General features: G+C 44.9%; 1 protein-coding gene and 1 long non-coding RNA gene across 2 annotated transcripts; one reads left to right on the top strand and one right to left on the bottom strand.

Annotated features, from left to right (window-relative positions):
• Positions 1-9,206: 9,206 nt before the first annotated feature.
• Positions 9,207-11,971, bottom strand: LOC129815975 (uncharacterized). The gene is made up of 3 exons (XR_008753502.1): positions 11,569-11,971; positions 10,410-11,136; positions 9,207-10,295 (listed from the first exon to the last, which is right to left on the bottom strand). It is a non-coding gene; the product is annotated as an uncharacterized LOC129815975 (long non-coding RNA).
• Positions 11,972-12,284: 313 nt separating this feature from the next.
• On the top strand, positions 12,285-18,742 carry c18h1orf74 (chromosome 18 C1orf74 homolog). Its single transcript, XM_055868981.1, has 2 exons — positions 12,285-12,375; positions 12,690-18,742. Exon 2 carries the CDS (start codon positions 12,699-12,701, stop codon positions 13,503-13,505), a length of 807 nt encoding a protein of 268 aa, XP_055724956.1. The 5' UTR covers positions 12,285-12,375; positions 12,690-12,698; the 3' UTR covers positions 13,506-18,742.
• The last annotated feature ends 995 nt before the right edge of the window (positions 18,743-19,737 follow it).

The raw sequence follows: 19,737 nt of genomic DNA, 5'->3' as shown, positions 1-19,737 counted from the left end.
GAAACAAAAAAACTTTCTTCTGAAACTCGTCAGTCTATTCTTGTTCTGAGAAATGAAGGCTATTTCATGCGAGAAATTGCCAAGAAACTTTAGATCTCGTACAACGCTGTGTACTTCTCCCTTCACAGAACACCGCAAACTGGCTCTAACCAGAATATAAAGATTGGGAGGCCCCGTGCACAACTGAGCAAGAGGATAGATACATTAGACATTTAACATTACATTTACATTTAAGTCATTTAGCAGACGCCCTTATCCAGAGCGACTTACAAATTGGTGCATTCACCTAATGACATCCAGTGGAACAGCCACTTTACAATAGTGCATCTACATCTTTTAAGGGGGGGGGGGGGGGCAGAAGGATTGCTTTATCCTATCCTAGGTATTCCTTGAAGAGGTGGGGTTTCAGGTGTCTCCGGAAGGTGGTGATTGACTCCGCTGTCCTGGCGTCGTGAGGGAGTTTGTTCCACCATTGGGGTGCCAGAGCAGCGAACAGTTTTGACTGGGCTGAGCGGGAACTGTACTTCCTCAGTGGTAGGGAGGCGAGCAGGCCAGAAGTGGATGAACGCAGTGCCCTTGTTTGGGTGTAGGGCCTGATCAGAGCCTGAAGGTACTGAGGTGCCGTTCCCCTCACAGCTCCGTAGGCAAGCACCATGGTCTTGTAGCGGATGCGAGCTTCAACTGGAAGCCAGTGGAGAGAGCGGAGGAGCGGGGTGACGTGAGAGAACTTGGGAAGGTTGAACACCAGACGGGCTGCGGCGTTCTGGATGAGTTGTAGGGGTTTGATGGCACAGGCAGGGAGCCCAGCCAACAGCGAGTTGCAGTAATCCAGACGGGAGATGACAAGTGCCTGGATTAGGACCTGTGCCGCTTCCTGTGTGAGGCAGGGTCGTACTCTGCGGATGTTGTAGAGCATGAACCTACAGGAACGGGCCACCGCCTTGATGTTAGTTGAGAACGACAGGGTGTTGTCCAGGATCACGCCAAGGTTCTTAGCGCTCTGGGAGGAGGACACAATGGAGTTGTCAACCGTGATGGCGAGATCATGGAACGGGCAGTCCTTCCCCGGGAGGAAGAGCAGCTCCGTCTTGCCGAGGTTCAGCTTGAGGTGGTGATCCGTCATCCACACTGATATGTCTGCCAGACATGCAGAGATGCGATTCGCCACCTGGTCATCAGAAGGGGGAAAGGAGAAGATTAGTTGTGTGTCGTCTGCATAGCAATGATAGGAGAGACCATGTGAGGTTATGACAGAGCCAAGTGACTTGGTGTATAGCGAGAATAGGAGAGGGCCTAGAACAGAGCCCTGGGGGACACCAGTGGTGAGAGCGCGTGGTGAGGAGACAGATTCTCGCCACGCCACCTGGTAGGAGCGACCTGTCAGGTAGGACGCAATCCAAGCGTGGGCCGCGCCGGAGATGCCCAGCTCGGAGAGGGTGGAGAGGAGGATCTGATGGTTCACAGTATCGAAGGCAGCCGATAGGTCTAGAAGGATGAGAGCAGAGGAAAGAGAGTTAGCTTTGGCAGTGCGGAGCGCCTCCGTGATACAGAGAAGAGCAGTCTCAGTTGAGTGACTAGTCTTGAAACCTGACTGATTTGGATCAAGAAGGTCATTCTGAGAGAGATAGCAGGAGAGCTGGCCAAGGACGGCACGTTCAAGAGTTTTGGAGAGAAAAGAAAGAAGGGATACTGGTCTGTAGTTGTTGACATCGGAGGGATCGAGTGTAGGTTTTTTCAGAAGGGGTGCAACTCTCGCTCTCTTGAAGACGGAAGGGACGTAGCCAGCGGTCAGGGATGAGTTGATGAGCGAGGTGAGGTAAGGGAGAAGGTCTCCGGAAATGGTCTGGAGAAGAGAGGAGGGGATAGGGTCAAGCGGGCAGGTTGTTGGGCGGCCGGCCGTCACAAGACGCGAGATTTCATCTGGAGAGAGGGGAGAGAAAGAGGTCAAAGCACAGGGTAGGGCAGTGTGAGCAGAACCAGCGGTGTCGTTTGACTTAGCAAACGAGGATCGGATGTCGTCGACCTTCTTTTCAAAATGGTTGACGAAGTCGTCTGCAGAGAGGGAGGAGGGGGGGGGGGAGGGGGAGGAGGATTCAGGAGGGAGGAGAAGGTGGCAAAGAGCTTCCTAGGGTTAGAGGCAGATGCTTGGAATTTAGAGTGGTAGAAAGTGGCTTTAGCAGCAGAGACAGAAGAGGAAAATGTAGAGAGGAGGGAGTGAAAGGATGCCAGGTCCGCAGGGAGGCGAGTTTTCCTCCATTTCCGCTCGGCTGCCCGGAGCCCTGTTCTGTGAGCTCGCAATGAGTCGTCGAGCCACGGAGCGGGAGGGGAGGACCGAGCCGGCCTGGAGGATAGGGGACATAGAGAGTCAAAGGATGCAGAAAGGGAGGAGAGGAGGGTTGAGGAGGCAGAATCAGGAGATAGGTTGGAGAAGGTTTGGGCAGAGGGAAGAGATGATAGGATGGAAGAGGAGAGAGTAGCGGGGGAGAGAGAGCGAAGGTTGGGACGGCGCGATACCATCCGAGTAGGGGCAGTGTGGGAAGTGTTGGACGAGAGCGAGAGGGAAAAGGATACAAGGTAGTGGTCGGAGACTTGGAGGGGAGTTGCAATGAGGTTAGTGGAAGAACAGCATCTAGTAAAGATGAGGTCAAGCGTATTGCCTGCCTTGTGAGTAGGGGGGGAAGGTGAGAGGGTGAGGTCAAAAGAGGAGAGGAGTGGAAAGAAGGAGGCAGAGAGGAATGAGTCAAAGGTAGACATGGGGAGGTTAAAGTCACCCAGAACTGTGAGAGGTGAGCCGTCCTCAGGAAAGGAGCTTATCAAGGCATCAAGCTCATTGATGAACTCTCCAAGGGAACCTGGAGGGCGATAAATGATAAGGATGTTAAGCTTGAAAGGGCTGGTAACTGTGACAGCATGGAATTCAAAGGAGGCGATAGACAGATGGGTAAGGGGAGAAAGAGAGAATGACCACTTGGGAGAGATGAGGATCCCGGTGCCACCACCCCGCTGACCAGAAGCTCTCGGGGTGTGCGAGAACACGTGGGCAGACGAAGAGAGAGCAGTAGGAGTAGCAGTGTTATCTGTGGTGAGCCATGTTTCCGTCAGTGCCAAGAAGTCGAGGGACTGGAGGGACGCATAGGCTGAGATGAGCTCTGCCTTGTTGGCCGCGGATCGGCAGTTCCAGAGGCTACCGGAGACCTGGAACTCCACGTGGGTCGTGCGGGCTGGGACCACCAGGTTAGGGTGGGCGCGGCCACGCGGTGTGAGGCGTTTGTATGGTCTGTGCAGAGAGGAGAGAACAGGGATAGACAGACACATATTTGACAGGCTACAGAAGAGGCTACGCTAAAGCAAAGGAGATTAGAATGACAAGTGGGCTACACGTCTCGAATGTTCAGAAAGTTAAGCTTACGTAGCAAAAAATCAATAAAATTACAAATCTTATTGACTAAAATGATATAGTACTGCTGGCTGGTGAAGTAGCCTGGCTAGCAGTAGCTGCGTTGTTGAAAGTGAAGCTGGCTAGGTGACCTCGACAGTTTCTCTAAATTTCTCTAAACTACACAATTATCATGGATACAAGGACAGCAAAGACAACTAGCTAACACTACGCTAATCAAGTCGTTCCGTTGTAATGTAAGTTTCTACAGTGCTGCTATTCGGTAGAAGTTGGCTAGCTAGCAGTGTTAGCTAGCAGTGTTGGCTAGGTAGGAGGACAGCAGCGCGGCAGGCGAAACTAGCTGGCTAGCTAACCGATAATTACTCAAAGTTACACAATTATCTTAGATACAAAGCTAGCAAAGAAAACTATGTAGCTAGCTAACACTACACAAAACAAGTCGTTCCGTTGTATTGTAATCGTTTCTACAATGCTCTTCGGTGGCAAGCTGGCTAGCTAGCAGTGTTGGCTACGTTGCGTTAATTTCGAACGAAAATAGCTCGCTAGCGAACCTCAATAACGACGCAATTATGTTTGATAAAAGACGGCTATGTAGCTAGCTAAGATCAAACAAATCAAACCGTTGTACTGTAATGAAAATGAAAATCAGACCGTTGTACTATAATGAAATGTAATGAAAAGTTATACTACTATTCGGTAGACGGTGGACGTTTGCTAGCTGCTGGGCAGATAGCAGTGGACAACGAGACGACGAAATACGATAATTACGCAGTTATCTTTGATACACAGACGGCTATGTAGCTAGTTAAGAAGAAATTGCTAAAGTTGGACAAATTAAACCGTTGTACTATAATGAAATGTAATGAAAAGTTATAAAAGTTATACTACCTGCAGAGCGAATGCAGAGCGAATGCAAATGCGACCGCTCGCCCCAAACCGGATGTTGTAATATTAGAGTGTCTAGTTTGAGAAACAGATGCCTCAAGTCCTCAACTGGCAGCTTCATTATAGTATCCGTAAAACACCAGTCTCAACATCAACAGTGAAGAGGTGACTCCGGGATGCTGGCCTTCTAGGCAGCGTTCCTCTGTCCAGTGTCTTCTTTTGCCCATCTTAATCTTTTATTTTTATTGGCCAGTCTGAGATATGGCTATTTCTTTGCAACTCTGCCTAGAAGGCCAGCATCCCGGAGTCTCCTCGTCACTGTTGAAGGGAGTGGTACACAGCGTTGTACGAGATCTTCAGTTTCTTGGCAATTTCTCGCATGGGATAACCTTCATTTCTCAGAACAAGAATAGACTGACTATTTCAGAAGACAGTCCTTTGTTTCTGGCCATTTTGAACCTGTAATTGAACCCACAAATGCTGATGCTCCAGATACTCAACTAGTCTAAAGAAAGCCAGTTCTATTGCTTAATCAGAACAACAGTTTTCAGCTGTGCTAACATAATTGCTAAGGGTTGTCTAATGATCAATTAGCCTTTTAAAATTATAAGCTAGAGTTAGCTAACACAACGTGCCATTGGAACACAGGATGGCGCCGGAGAAGAAGGCTGACGTTTTACGTGTCCCCAAACGATTGTGTTTTTTTGTTTGTTTATTTGCGTTGTTTTACTTATTTTGTACATAGTGTTGCCACTACCGTCTCTTCTGACCGAAAATAACTTCTGGACATCAGGACTGCGATTACTCACCACGGACTGGCAGAATCCTTTTTTTCATTTAACGAGTCTGACGAGCATGACGCAAATTATATACTGCTTTCTCGGGAACAGGCCCAGATCCCCGTGATTTGCGTGAAGAGGAGGCAGAGAAAAAGAGGCCAGAGGGCGGGCTGCCTAATGAGAATTCGTAGGGGAATAAACCTCCACTTCCTTCCATTCTGCTAGCAAACGTGCAATCTTTAGAGAATAAAATAGATAACATAGGCAGAAGATTAAACTACAAACGGGACATTCAAAACTGTAATATTTTATGCTTCACCGAGTCGTGGCTGAACGACGACACTATCAACATACAGCTGGCTGGTTATACGCTGTAAAGGCAGGATAGAACAGCGGCGTCTGGTAAGACAAGGGGCGGCGGACTATGTATTTTTGTAAATAACAGCTGGTGCACGATATCTAAGGAAGTCTAACCTGAGGCAAAGTATCTCATGATAAGCTGTAGACCACACTATCTACTTAGAGAGTTTTCATCTGTATTTTTTGTAGCTGTTTACATACCACCACAGACTGAGGTTGGCACTAAGACAGCATTGAATGAGCAGTTTTCCGCCATAAGCAAACAAGAAAACACTCACCCAGAGGCGGCGCTCCTAGTAGCCGGGGACTTTAATGCAGGGAAACTTAAATCCATTTCACCAAAATTCTATCAGCATGTTATATGTGCAACCAGACGGGAAAAAACTCGGTACCACCTTTACTCCACACACAGAGATGCATACCAAGCTCTCCCTTGACCTCCATTTGCCAAATCTGACCATAATTCTATCCTCCTGATTCCTGCTAACAAGCAAAAATTGAAGCAGGAAACACCAGTGACAAGATCAATAAAAAATCTACAGGACTGTTTTGCTAGCACAGACTGGAATATGTTCCGGGATTCCTCCGATGGCATTGAGGAGTACACCACATCAGTCATTGGCTTCATCAATAAGTGCATCGATGACGTCATCCCCACAGTGACACTATGTAAACTCAGCTGTCACTGTGGGGACTTCCCTTTATCAGGACCCTGTCTTTCAAAGATAATTCGTAAAAATCAAAATAACTTCACAGATCTTCATTGTAAAGGGTTTAAACACTGTTTCCCATGCTTGTTCAATGAACCATAAACAATTAATGAATACGCACCTGTGGAACGGCCGTTAAGACACTAACAGCTTACAGACGGTAGGCAATTAAGGTCACAGTTATGAAAATGTAGGACACTTAAGAGGCCTTTCTACTGACTCTGACAAAGACCAAAAGAAAGATGCCCAGGGTCCCTGCTCATCTGCATGAACGTGCCTTAGGCATGCTGCAAAGAGGCATGAGGACTGCAGATGTGGCCAAGGCAATAAATTTCAATGTCCGTACTGTGAGACGCCTAAGGCAGAGCTACAGGGAGACAGGACGGACAGCTGATCATCCTCACAGTGGCAGACCACGTGTAACAATACCTGCACAGGATTGGTACATCCGAACAGGTACAGGGTCGCAACAACAACTGCCCGAGTAACACCAGGAACGCACAATCCCTCCATCAGTGCTCAGACTGTCCGCAGTAGGCGGAGAGAGGCTGGACTGAGGGCTTGTAGGCCTGTTGTAAGGCAGGTCCTCACCAGACATCACCGGCAACAACATCGTCTATGGGCACAAATCCACCGTCGCTGGACCAGACAGGACTGGAAAAAAGTGCTCTTCACTTACGAGTTGCGATTTTGTCTCACCAGAGGTGGTGGGTCGGATTCTCGGTTATCGTCGAAAGAATGAGCGTTACACCGAGGCCTTTACTATGGAGCGGGATCGATTTTGGAGGTGGAGGGTTCGTCATGGTCTGGGGCGGTGTGTCACAGCATCATCGTACTGAGCTTGTTGTCATTGCAGGCAATCTCAATGCTGTGTGTTACAGGGAAGACATCCTCCTCCCTCATGTGGTACCTTTCCTGCAGACTCATCCTGACATGACCCTCCAGCATGACAATGCCACCAGCCATACTGCTCATTCTGTGCATGATTTCCTGCAAGACAGGAATGTCAGTGTTCTGCCATGGCCAGCGAAGAGCCCGGATCTCAATCCCATTGAGCACGTCTGGGACCTGTTGGATCGGAGGGTGAGGGCTAGGGCCATTCCCCCCAGAAATGTCCGGGAACTTGCAGGTGCCTTGGTGGAAGAGTGGGGTAACATCTCACAGCAAGAACTGTCAAATCTGGTGCAGTCCACGAGGAGGAGATAAAATGTCGTACTTAATGCAGCTGGTGGCCACATCTGATACTAACTGTTACTTTTGATTTTGACCCCCCCCCCCCCCCCTTTGTTCAGGGACACATTATTCAATTTCTGCTAGTCACATGTCTGTGGAACTTGTTCAGTTTGTCTCAGTTGTTGAATCTTGTTATGTTCATACAAATATTTGCACTGAAAATAAACGAAGTTGACAGTGAGAGGACTTTTCTTTTTTTGCTGAGTACCTGATACCCTAACCAGAAACCATGGATTACCGGCAACACCTGCACTGAGCTAAAGGCTAGAGCTTACGCTTTCAAGGAACGGGACTCTAACCCTGAAGCTTATATGTGCCCTCCTACGAACCATCAAACAGGCAAAGCTTCAATACAGGACTAAGATCGAATTGTACCACACTGGCTCTAACACTTGTTGGATGTGACAGGGCTTGCAAACCATTACAGAATACAAAGGGAAGCACAGCTGAGAGCTGCCCAGTGACACAAGCCTACCAGATGAGCTAAACTACTTCTATGCTCACTTCGAGGCAAATAACACTGAAACGTGCATGAGAGCACCAGCTGTTCTGGAAGACTGTGTGATCACGCTCTCCGCAATCGATATGAGTACGACCTTTAAACAGGTTTACATTCACAAGGCCGCAGAGCCATACGGATTACCAGGACGTGTACTGCGAGCATGCGCTGACCAACTGGCAAGTGAATTCACTGACATTTTCAACCTCTCCCTGTCTGAGTCTGTAATACCAACATGTTTTAATCAGACCACCATTGTGCCTGTGTCCATGAACACTAAGGTAACCTGCCTAAATAACTACCGACCCGTAGCACTACCGAGCCGTCTGTAGCCATGTAGTGCTTTGAAAGGCTGGTCATGGCTCACATCAACACCATTATCCCAGAAATCCTAGACCCACTCCAATTTGCATACCGCCCCAACAGATCCACAGATGATGCAATCTCTATTGCACTCCACGTGGCACAGTACATCACTGGGGCCAAGCTTCCTGCCATCCAGGACCTCTATACCAGGCAGTGTCAGAGGAAGGCACTAAAAGTTGTCAAAGACTCCAGCCACCCTATTCATAGTAGTGTACTCTGTGCTACCGCACGGCAAGCGGTACCGGAGCGCCAAGTCTAAGTCCAAGAGGCTTCTAAACAGCTTCTACCCCCAAGCCATAAGACTCCTGAACATCTAATCAAATGGCTACCCAGACTATTTGCATTGCCCCCCCCTCTCCCCCTCTTTTACACCGCCGGTACTCTCTGTTGTTATCATCTATGCATAGTCACTTTAATAACTCTACCTACATGTACATATTACCTCAACTAGCCCACCACATTGACTCTGTACTGGTACCCCACTTACAGTCTCGCTATTGTTATTTTACTGCTACTCTTTAATTACTTGTTACTTTTATTTCTTATTCTTATCCATATTTTTTAAACTGTGTTGTTGGTTACGGGCTCATAAGTAAGCATTTCACTGTAAGGTCTACACCTTTTGTATTCTGCGCATGTGACTAATTACATTTGATTTGATTTGATCTGATGGTTGCTGATAATGGGCCTCTGATCGCTTATGTAGATATTCCATTAAAAATCAGCCGTTTCCAGCTACAATAGTCATTTACAACATTAACAATGTCTACACTGTATTTCTGACCAATTTGATGTTATGTTAATCGACAAAAAATGTGCTTTTCTTTCAAAAACAAGGACATTTCTAAGTGACCCCAAACTTTTGAACGGTAGTGTATGTCATTATTTTACCTCCATATAGTGGCGACAGTAACATTAGTACTTACAAAAAAATATATGTTTAAGGAAAATGTCTTTATATATTTTTTTAGCTCACATATCATTAAAAAAGAATGCATTAATGTGTCCGCAATATAATACATGTGGGAAAAAAACAATTTTGACATTAATGAATCCATTTCTATAGCTTCCAAAATATTTTTTACAACAGTGGGGGAGTGCCAAGATGCAGGCACGGTGGCTTCAATACAGTCATCTAGTGTATATATAAATCATTGGTGTCAACAATGCAAGAATAGTGTGAAGACAGATAGGGGAGACTTGTTTGTGGAGATGATTGTGCTGTTAATGGGATTGGAGAGGATGGGAGTGGTGGTAAGCTTTTGCTGGGTTTCCGCCCATGAGGGTGTGGAAGGTAATGAGAAGGCTGATGTGGGCAATAGGGCTTGATATTTGGCAGAGGTCAATTTATTTTGTTATTCCAAAATTAAAATTTTAAAATTTCAAATCATATTTAGCTAAACTTCAAAATAATAAACAATTGAAACAATAAATAATCAATCCAACTTAAGTTAATAATCAAATCAAAAGAAAAACAAACAATTACCAAAAAAATAAACTAAAAAACAAATGCATTCAATCAAATAACTTTTAACAATTATCAGTCCGTCAATTTGTTAATCAGTCAGTGAGTCATGGTTGGTCAACGTTGTGTTTGTGTCTTTGCGTTGGGGGAAGGGTGGATCTGGCAGTTGCTGGATGAAGGTGGCAGTTGTGGTTGGCCGATGCTAGGTCCAGGGTTGGTCCCGGTGTTGGGGTTAGGACCGGGAAAACCTGGGCTGGTGTTGGGACCGGGTTGGAAATCATGCTGGTGCCAGAGCTGGAAAACCAGGGGTTGGTGTTGGGACAGTGGGCCTGGGAGAAATAGGAACCAGGAACCGGGAAACTGGGGACGGTTTTGGGTCGGGATCTGTAGAGGGGAGGAAAGACATACTGAGGAGCAAGCAGACACACAAGGGAGCCCTAGGTCAATGGTGGTACTTCCCTGTGGCCTGCTCGCTCTGGGTAAAGGTGTAATCTTTGGTTCCTTCTCCGAGCCTCGTCTGGTGCTGGGGCTGGTGCTGGTTACTGGGATCTGGATTCATGCTGGGGCTGGTGCTGGATCTGCAGAGGGGAGGAAGGACAACCTGTGGAGCAAGCAGACACACAAGGGAGCTCTAAACCGGGAGGTAAATTGTGGCACTCCCCTGTGGTCCGCTCGCTCCAGGGGAAGGTCTGGTGTTTAGTAACCTCCTCCGCACCTTGTCTGATGGTCTGGTACTGGGACTGGCCAATGGGATCTGGATTGGTGCTGGGACTGGTGCTGGATTTGCAGAGGGGAGGAAGGACAACCTGAGGAGCAAGCAGACACACAAGGGTGCCCTGATGGCACTCCCTGTGTTCTGCTCGCTCTGGGTGAAAGTCTGATGTTTGGTCCCCCCTTCACCCTCTTGTGTTGGTGGATGGTTCATGATTCTGGGCTGGTGCCGGTTCTGTGAGAGTGATAGTGGGAGTTAGGGATAGGGAGAAATATTGAGAGAGAAGGGGGGTAGAGAATGTGTCCATCGGCCTTGGCTGGTTCGGGGTGAGTGGTTGGTGGCATGGGGCGTGGAAGAGGAGTGATGTGGCAGTGAGGCTGGACGCTGAAGACTGGAGGACGGGTCTGGGATTTGTCTTGGTCTAGGCGGCTCGGGGATGGTTTAGATGTGGATGTCCTTCCATCTTGCCAACCCCATACTACCTTCGCCTGGTCCGGGTCTTTGTGGATATCTGTGATGGAGTGATCCCTGAGAAGGATGGTGATCCTCCTCCTCAGGGTCGTTCGTTCCACGGTTTGTTGTTGGTAGACCCAGTATGTTCCTTGTCTCCCACAGAACCTGCTTAACAGTGCCGATGAACCTCCACTGCTGGCGGAGCTGGGTGGTGGTGCATTCGCAGGGAGAACCTTTCAGGATGTTCTCTGCTGTCAGGAAAGGTAGGGTCAGCAACCTGTTGGGGGAGACAGAGGGAATAAACAGGGCCCAGACCCACCTGGTCACGGTGCACTAAACAAAGAGGTGATATATGTTTTCAGTGTCAGTGCATCCGTGGGGGCAGCGCTCTGTACGAACTATGTGCCGTCTATACATTCATTTCCTAGTGGGGAGGTACCTACACACTGAAGAAGGATGTAAAGCTGAAATGTCTGTGTACGCTATCCTTGATGCAGTAAAAATGAAAAACATTGAATAATGAAGTAAGCTTTATGCGACATACTGTATTTTGGAGTAGGAATCCATTACACCTCTTTGTTTGTCTGAATTTGCGGGTTTTACGCATCAGCCAAGCTTCTGGGAGAGCGCGATGGTTCTCTTTTGGCTAGTGGGGAGGCAACCATGAACAGCCATCCATGATGCTGTGGTGACTGACATTTAACCATACCTGCTGCGGGTCCACGTCTTAGCTGGCTCTCAGGCGCGCGATGGTGTCCTTGGAGCGGGTGTAGGTCATTATGTCCTTGTACTTCCACGATGCTAGCCCAGCCATGGGCAGACCTAACCTGAAGGCAAAATATCTCCGTGTCTTGAACACTGGTGGGGGGTTCCAGCAATTGTGCACAGTGTGGTCGATTTTGCTGAGTGTGAGGGTTCTGAGAATGGGGGTGGCAAAATACTGTTCAAAGTAGCTAGCTTTCCTGTCTTGTGGATGATGGTGACCAAGTTGGTTAGTCCCTGTGCCCTAATGATGTTAATAAGATGATGATCTTTGGCAAAGGGAGTGGGATGCGAGTAGTAAGGGGAGGCAATTTTTATTGCATGCACCAGTCAGTAAGGGAAGAGGTGGGGAGTATGGGATGTAGGTTAGAGGAAGTTGTGTGGAGTAGACTACGGTTTAGGCACACAGGCTTGAATGTCACGTTGTGGATGATAGGTCTGTGTGATGAGTGTTTAGTGGAGGAAACGGTGGAGTGTGTGGATATTTTGTGAACAGTATGATGCAGATAGGGAAAGATTGTGTCAAAGGGTTAGAGAGGCTGGTTGGTGTTTGGGTGGTGTAGTGGGGGAGGGAAATGGTGTCTAGGGCTCTATTTCAATTTCTTACAGGAACATGAATAATTCAAATAATTTAATGTCGGTAAGCCATGACTGGCCTCACACTCCAGTACAGTAGGTGGCGGGGTATGCACCTTAAAAGTTGGATGCGATCCGCCAACCCAATCCCGAAGCAGAAGAAGAAGAACGACCAGAAGTAAGTAACGTTATGCTTTAAAGGTGTCGGTAGATAGATGAATAGATTAACTTTAGGATCAATGAGCTGTAGCCTACTAATGAATTTGTCAACGTAAATTATATGTGGGAAGTAACTGGAAGGCATGAGCGTGGTTCCAGTTCAGCCATGTATTTCTAGGCTAACTATCATGCTAGCTGGCCACTGTAGTTCCTCCGGCATGCTCGTTTTAGGTGCAAAACTCGTACTAACGTACACTATTCTGATAATATTTTGGTCAGCATGGAGTTTGATTCATCAACATGTAATGTTGCCACGTGTTCAAATTTCCCTAGGAGCAGTCCATGGCTTCTTCAGACGTCTTTGTTGCTGCTGCTCGCAAATGTCTACGAGTTGGAAAGAAACGCTTCTCTGCCACTGTGAGTCTGAACCTGGCTACTCAGGTCCTGGCTGTGGACTTGGGCCTGAAGCCCGCTCTGCTATATGACAGTAATACAGCATCTGCAGAGCAGGTCCAACAGTATTTAAACTCACTGCAGGCTGCACAACTTGTGTCTAAATCTCTCCAGACAGTGGTCATCAGTGAGAATTCCTTGATTGTGAACCCATCCCTAACTATAGCAAACCTGGAGGCACTTCTCTTGAGGAGGACTGTGACTGTGGTGGATGTATGTCACTCACTGGAGCAGCCTGCCATCACTGAGCTACAGTGGGGAGCTATCAGGGACATGATTCATGCTTTACTTGCTCATATTAGACAGTTTGGGCAACATTCTGCGACGAGAAATGTCCCTCACCGAATTGAAAAGAATCATTGTGAGGCATGGAATCTGTGTACTCTATTCGGGATTCTATTGGGCTACCCCTCCACATACTGGTTTGACCAGAGCAGGAGCTTTGAGAACTGCCTAGCTATGTCTCCGCTGGTGGTGACCAAGGCTGTGGCATCCTGGCAGGGTGGTGGTTCTGGAGTTAAGGGTCACAGGTGTTGCCTGTATTCCTTCAGCACCCCAGAGATGTTGCAGGCAGAGACTCTGTCAGTGATGGCTAGCTGGACTACACAGCTTCAGGAACGATTTCAGCAGCAGACAGTCTTCTCTGGACTCAGTGTAACCAGATCAACTGTCACCTTACCTTCTGTGGCTCTATGATTATAATAGGACTTTGTGGATGGATATTGTATGGAAAATGTGACGGTATTTGTATTTTGGATATTGTCTGTAAAACAATTGATAAGCAAACATTGAAGAAGCACTTGTTCATGTTTCCAAACTGATTTACATAATCAGTTTGTAAACATAATTTATTTAAAATATAAATGCATTTGTGAGGGAAGTTTACACCAATGACTACATCAAGCTTGTGGCTACAAACTTGTTGGATGCATTTTGTTTTGGTTGTGTTTCAGATTGTTTTGCCCATTTTGGGGTTACTTATTGTAAATAAGAAACTATGTTTCAGAACACTCCTACGTGAATGTGTATGCTGCCATGATTAGGAGTAATCATGAATAAATTGTAAATGATGAGTGAGAAATTAAGAGGCACAAAGATCATGATCTTTATTCCTGATTTTGGGGGTATTTCATTTTTTATTTAACTAGGCAAGTCAGTTAAGAACACATTCTTATTTACAATGATGGCCTACTCCGGCTAAACCCTAACCGGACTACACTGGGCAAATTGTGCACCGCCCTATGGGACTCCCAATCACGGCCGGTTGTGATACAGCCTGGAATCGAACCAGGCTCTGTAGTGACACCTCTAGCACTGAGATGCAGTGCCTTGGACCGCTGTGCCACTCGGGAGCCCAAAATAGTATAATATGATCATCATTATTCATGATTATCTGTAATCATGGGGAGAATCCACATTAGTGTTCAGAAACATTATATTATTTTTTACCGTAAGTGACTCCAAAATGACTATACATTATTCGCCATTCACTTCCTATTGGGCAAAACAATCTGACACACAACCAAAACAAACTGCATATGCATCCAACAAGTTTGTAGAGTCACAAGCTTGATGTAGTCATTGTGTGCTAGGAATATGGGACCAAGTACTTATTACTTTTTCAAATGGGTGGACTAGATGCATAGAAGGCCTTCATTTCGAAACAATAAAACATATGTATGAAAATACCCTCAAATTAAAGGTGACATTGTATACTGTCGGCTCATATGAAACATTTGATCTCAAATCCAAAATGCTGGAGAAAAAAGCCAAATAGAGAGAGGAGTGTTTATACTATTTAGCTAAAATGATGTACAGGCTAAAGGCGTCCGTATGCTTTTCAGCCTAAACAGTTAGGTAGAGTCCGTGTCTAGATTGACATTTTGTGACAGTGTTTGTTTGTTTTGGACTTCGGTGAGTTTTTTTGTTTGGGCACACAATTTTTTTCTGGAAGCAAGCCAAATATCTGTGCTGAAGTCTACGCCCCTTCGTCGGTGATTGGTCAACAGTAAGGATTCTTCAAAGTCTTTGTTGTCATTCACAATGATGCAACTCGTTTTCATGCACATTTTTTCATTGAATAATACTGCACCTGACTTGTAATTAGTTAGATGTAAAATTGTGTGACTAATCTCTTTGGCAAAAACGTAAAAACTTAAGATTTCTTGACTTATAGATTAATTCTGACTATTTTGAGGAAGTGTATACTGGCTACGTCTCAAAATGTACAATGAGTACTTTTGACGCTTTTATTTCTCTTTTCAAGCAGTCTTAAGGAAGTATGTGAGCGCACTCGTTCAAGTAGCCAAGTTCGGCTAGGCGCCAGCCGAACTGAAGTATGCTGACAACTTAAGTGGAAAGTAGAATAATAACCATTAATTTCTATGGATGATTATTACTTCCATCAATATGGTGGGTGCTAACTTCAGAATAGTGCCCTGTCAGCCATAAAGCATATCCTCCGTTACTTGTGGGGTTTCCCATAGATGTCATAGAAACAAGTTTCCATCTCTCCAGCCCAACGTCCTGAGGCTGATTGCATTGCTGCCTGGATGACCAAGAGGTAGAGCCCATTGAGTTGTTCAGTTGTCAGTGTCTATGGATCAGTGACTGGAGTCCTAGTAAGGCCATCGTCTGTCTCTGGTCAGTGGGGCTGAATGACTGACAGTACCTCCCCACAACGAGCCTGGACTCTGAACTCTGCCAGGTGGTTGGCCCTGGTAGGCCTGTTGTTCAAGATGGCCAATGGGATCTTCTAGTCAGCTGCGGCCAGTAGGAATCTGTACCCAGAATACACTTAGAAAAAAACAAGGATATAACAGTGAAACTACACAGATGTCTTAGAGAACTTGAAGATGTATCTACAAGACAAAAATAGTCAAACTGCAACAAACAGTTGACTACTGAAGAGGTATGGTCTCTGGACTCTAGCAATATATAATAACACCTTATTTATGCCCACCTGCAAAGAAGATCCCGCAATTATGGCTGCATCAGACCCCACCAGTCTGTCATGTACAAACTATACAAACTACTGTATCTCGGTTCACTGTCCGTCCGCCCCCCCCCCCCCCCAAATGTCACGTTTTGCTTCAATATGCCCCCACAGTCCTTACAGGGAGGCACTCCGAAGTGGAGGACATGTTCGTCCACAATGAAGTATCCCTGTCTGGAGCTACACCACCAGCCTGTGCTACCCACCCAGGGTTCAGTGCTGCGAAACACTTCTAGAGCTCTTCTCTAGCAGACATTGCACCACAGCTCAGACATAACACCCTGAGAGGGACACAGACAGATGGACAGACACACACAGGTAAATCACTGTGTTGCTCTTAAATTTGATGAGATTTTTTTGACAAGGTTAATTGGAGGAAAACCGATAAGAAGCATACAACCGCAACAGGCATAAAGTACACATTGAAAGGAGGTAATACAATTCAGTGTCATGTAACGTACCTTATAATGACACGAGGTACAGCAGAGCTTTCATTTCAGCACCATGGAGTGAATCCTTACCACCGCTACGCCTGGCTGTCAGCGAAGCCTTGAATAGCAGAAAAACAGTTCATTCGGCCACATTTACTGCCTTTTAAAAAGATATGGCTGACTTGCTTAATTTCTACTAACAATTGAGATGTTGTCCCCTTATGCCATAGTTTGTACGAGCGGATAAGAGGCAATCCGTCATTTCGATTTAAGACAATGAGTGAGCTAGGACAGACGTAATCAATATAACTATTTGTTCTGCACTTTGGAAATGTACAGCGACAGAATTCAGAACATGGGCCATTTTTACAGTGTACTCCCTGTACACCAAGTAAGAACCATAGGATAAATAAAGGGGGCATATAAGCAGACAATGAAATCTCTTACAATATTAGATGATTACATTTCTCTAAAACAGGCTATTGGTTACATGTGCACCACCAAGTCAGGACAGTAGGCTAAGTTATGAGGGGAAAGGGACCAAATTATTAGGGTGAGGCACATGGGCTACTAACAGCTTACTACACAACATACACTTATTATTATTTTCTTAGCTACAGTATACATATCTCCTTGGCATATTGTCATTTATGCAAGCATACAAGACATTTTTAGACTCACCTTGTTGTGCTGTGCTCACTTGAACAGGCGGATGGTGTGGCGTTCCTTCTTGTGGACAAATTCTGTCATCAAAGTTTGGCATTCTCTGGATTTATGGTGGTTTCAAGACAACTGGGAAATCATGAAAAAATCAATGTTGAATCATGACATCAGTTATCTTCAGGTTGGAGCTCTAGAAAGAGGCCGAGTTCCCGACTTGAAATTACGATTTGGATGACCGTTCAAAACTTATTTTCCTAGGCGGAGCAATTTTTTTTCCAGAGTTCCCAGTTGTCTTGAAGTCTGAAATTTCCCAGTTCTGAGTTTCCAGTTGTTTTGAAGGTGGCAGAAGTCATGCTGGATTGACAGCATGGCCAATGTATTCAACCTTTTCTGGCCCATGGTGTGTTGCGAGTGAATGTTTTTCCTTTTAAGCTTGGAAGAGACCCTTAAACTTAGACTTGAACCAAACACACTCTCCACTGAATAGCAGGCTGGTGATTGCTTTGCAAAGCTTGCAGTTAGACACGGATTCCTTCCAAACCACTCATTGTTGAATTTGCGATTTCCAACTTATGTAATGTTTATGGCTGATGAGCACCGATGTGTTTTATCTATAATTTCTCTTCATATGACAAGGATTTGCCAGTAGATTGTCGACTTAATCCAAGATGACTGCTTTCTAGCTTGCTAGCTAAGATTTTGAAGGTATGATGTTGTCATTATCAGTCCAATCAAAGCTATGATAGATATAACGTGATTTGACGTAATTTTATCTGTGGCCAATGCCCTCGAGCCTTCTTGGATGGGCACCTCTAATGTAAATCTATGGCAGCACTCAAGGGGCTTGAATTTGAGCTCTCCCTGTAGATTTTGTGGTGACATAGTTTCCCCATGAGTGACAGAACACTGAGCCAATCACAGCGCATCTGGAGAACATTACCAACCCCTACACTCCGTATTTTCCGCTGGCTGCCCTAACACCACAGAAAGCACTGAGCTAGGAACACCTGCATTTTGGAGCTGCTTTACTCAAGAAGGCAAATAAGAGACCATGTTTGTATGCGGCTTTATTAACTAAATTTATATTATTATTTTTTTACATTGTTTTTAAACTGATGTGACACATATTAATACCAAAATAACATGCAAAACAGGCACACACAAAAAAAACTTTTATAGGGTTAGTGTTCCCACATGGCCATATCTCCATGTTATAGCGCTTGTTTACAGAAGACAGATGGAAGACTGAGGTGCTAATTACAGGGGTTAAAGCAACAACAACAAAAAATATCCCATGAAAAACTTAAGTAGATCTCAGATTGATTGTCTGGGGCCAAGTTAACCTCCCCTTTCATTTCAGAAAGTCATGACTATCATGCTTTTAGGGAAAGATTATAATTTTAAACTGTGAGTTTGACCAATTCCAGTCCAGACATTGGTAAAATGATTTTAACATATTGTTAATGCATATAGACTATGCATGGTCTATATTATCAGATGTGCTATTAGCAATAAGCATTATCACCTGTAACCCAACTGATGAAGATAGTGGCTATAAAATGTACTTGTGATGGGTAGGTTTTCTCATAACCTGCAGTCCCAGCAGTTATATACATGGGGCAGGCAGGTTAGGGTCATGAAATATTGTGTGGATGAAGGGCAGGTTGAATTAAAAAGAAAACAATACCTTAAAAGGTCCATAAATGTATCATTCTTGTGCAATGTATACTTATTTCCCTCATTAAAATGCAAATCAATTTATAACATTTTTGACATGCGTTTTTCTGGATTTTTTTGTTGTTATTCTGTCTCTCACTGTTCAAATAAACTTACCATTAAAATTATAGACTGATAATTTCTTTGTCAGTGAGCAAACGTACAAAATCAGCAGGGGATCAAATACTTTTTTCCCTCACTGTATATATATCTTGGTATATATATTTTTTATTGTAATTTCTATTATTATTATTATTATCATTATTGTGTTTTGTGGTTGAGGGGTGGGGGGTGGGGGGAGGTTGATGGGGATGGTGGAGGTATAATTTTGAGGGCAAAGGGACCTATTGGGGAGGGGATTCTTGATGGTGTCATAGTTTTGTTTATTATATTATTATACATTTATTTTTTTTTATTTTTTTTTCTATTATAACAGTTTTCTGTGATTATGGATATGCACTCATGTTATATATAAACTTTCTTTTTCGCACAGAGTACACTTTTTTTGTTTTTATTATTGTTATTATTATTTTATTATTACTACTGTACCTACATTCTTAAAAACTAAAAGAGAAAAAGTGTTAAAAAAAATGTAGGATGTGTTTTAAATGTCACTGGAAATAATTGCATCTGCAATCTAGATGAAAGAATAGTAAATTCTCAGCAACTTCTCAGTCGTGAAATCACTTTTGATGGCATCCAGCACTTCGGACTTGGAAGGAATGTAATATACCAAACTTTCATAGCGCAATGGCACAAACAAAATGATCATCGAAATCCAGTCTGAAATCTCAAATTAATGGTGGAGATCTTATAATAACTCTATGCCTTCTCTTATCGTGTGATATCTATCAACCGAGGTAAAGCCAGTTTCAGGTTGGATATTCGACGGATATTCGCCTGTAGTTTTGCTTACGTCCACCAACAGAAGTTAGGGACCGTCAACATTGTGACAAATCAAATTTTTCAAATTTCAAAAGCTTTTTACCGATTACTCCTAAAACTTTCAAAACTGGTTGTAGCTAACCCGATGGCATAGACACACATTGCACACACTTTTGTTTTGCCGATATACATCTCGCACTATTTTTAATTATTTATTTACATTTTTGAATTTCAATAG

Source organism: Salvelinus fontinalis, chromosome 18 (assembly GCF_029448725.1).
Source record: "Salvelinus fontinalis isolate EN_2023a chromosome 18, ASM2944872v1, whole genome shotgun sequence".
Classification (NCBI taxonomy): Eukaryota; Metazoa; Chordata; class Actinopteri; order Salmoniformes; family Salmonidae; genus Salvelinus; species Salvelinus fontinalis.
Note: the sequence above shows the minus strand (reverse complement) of the source record. Positions and strands in the feature narration are given on the sequence as shown.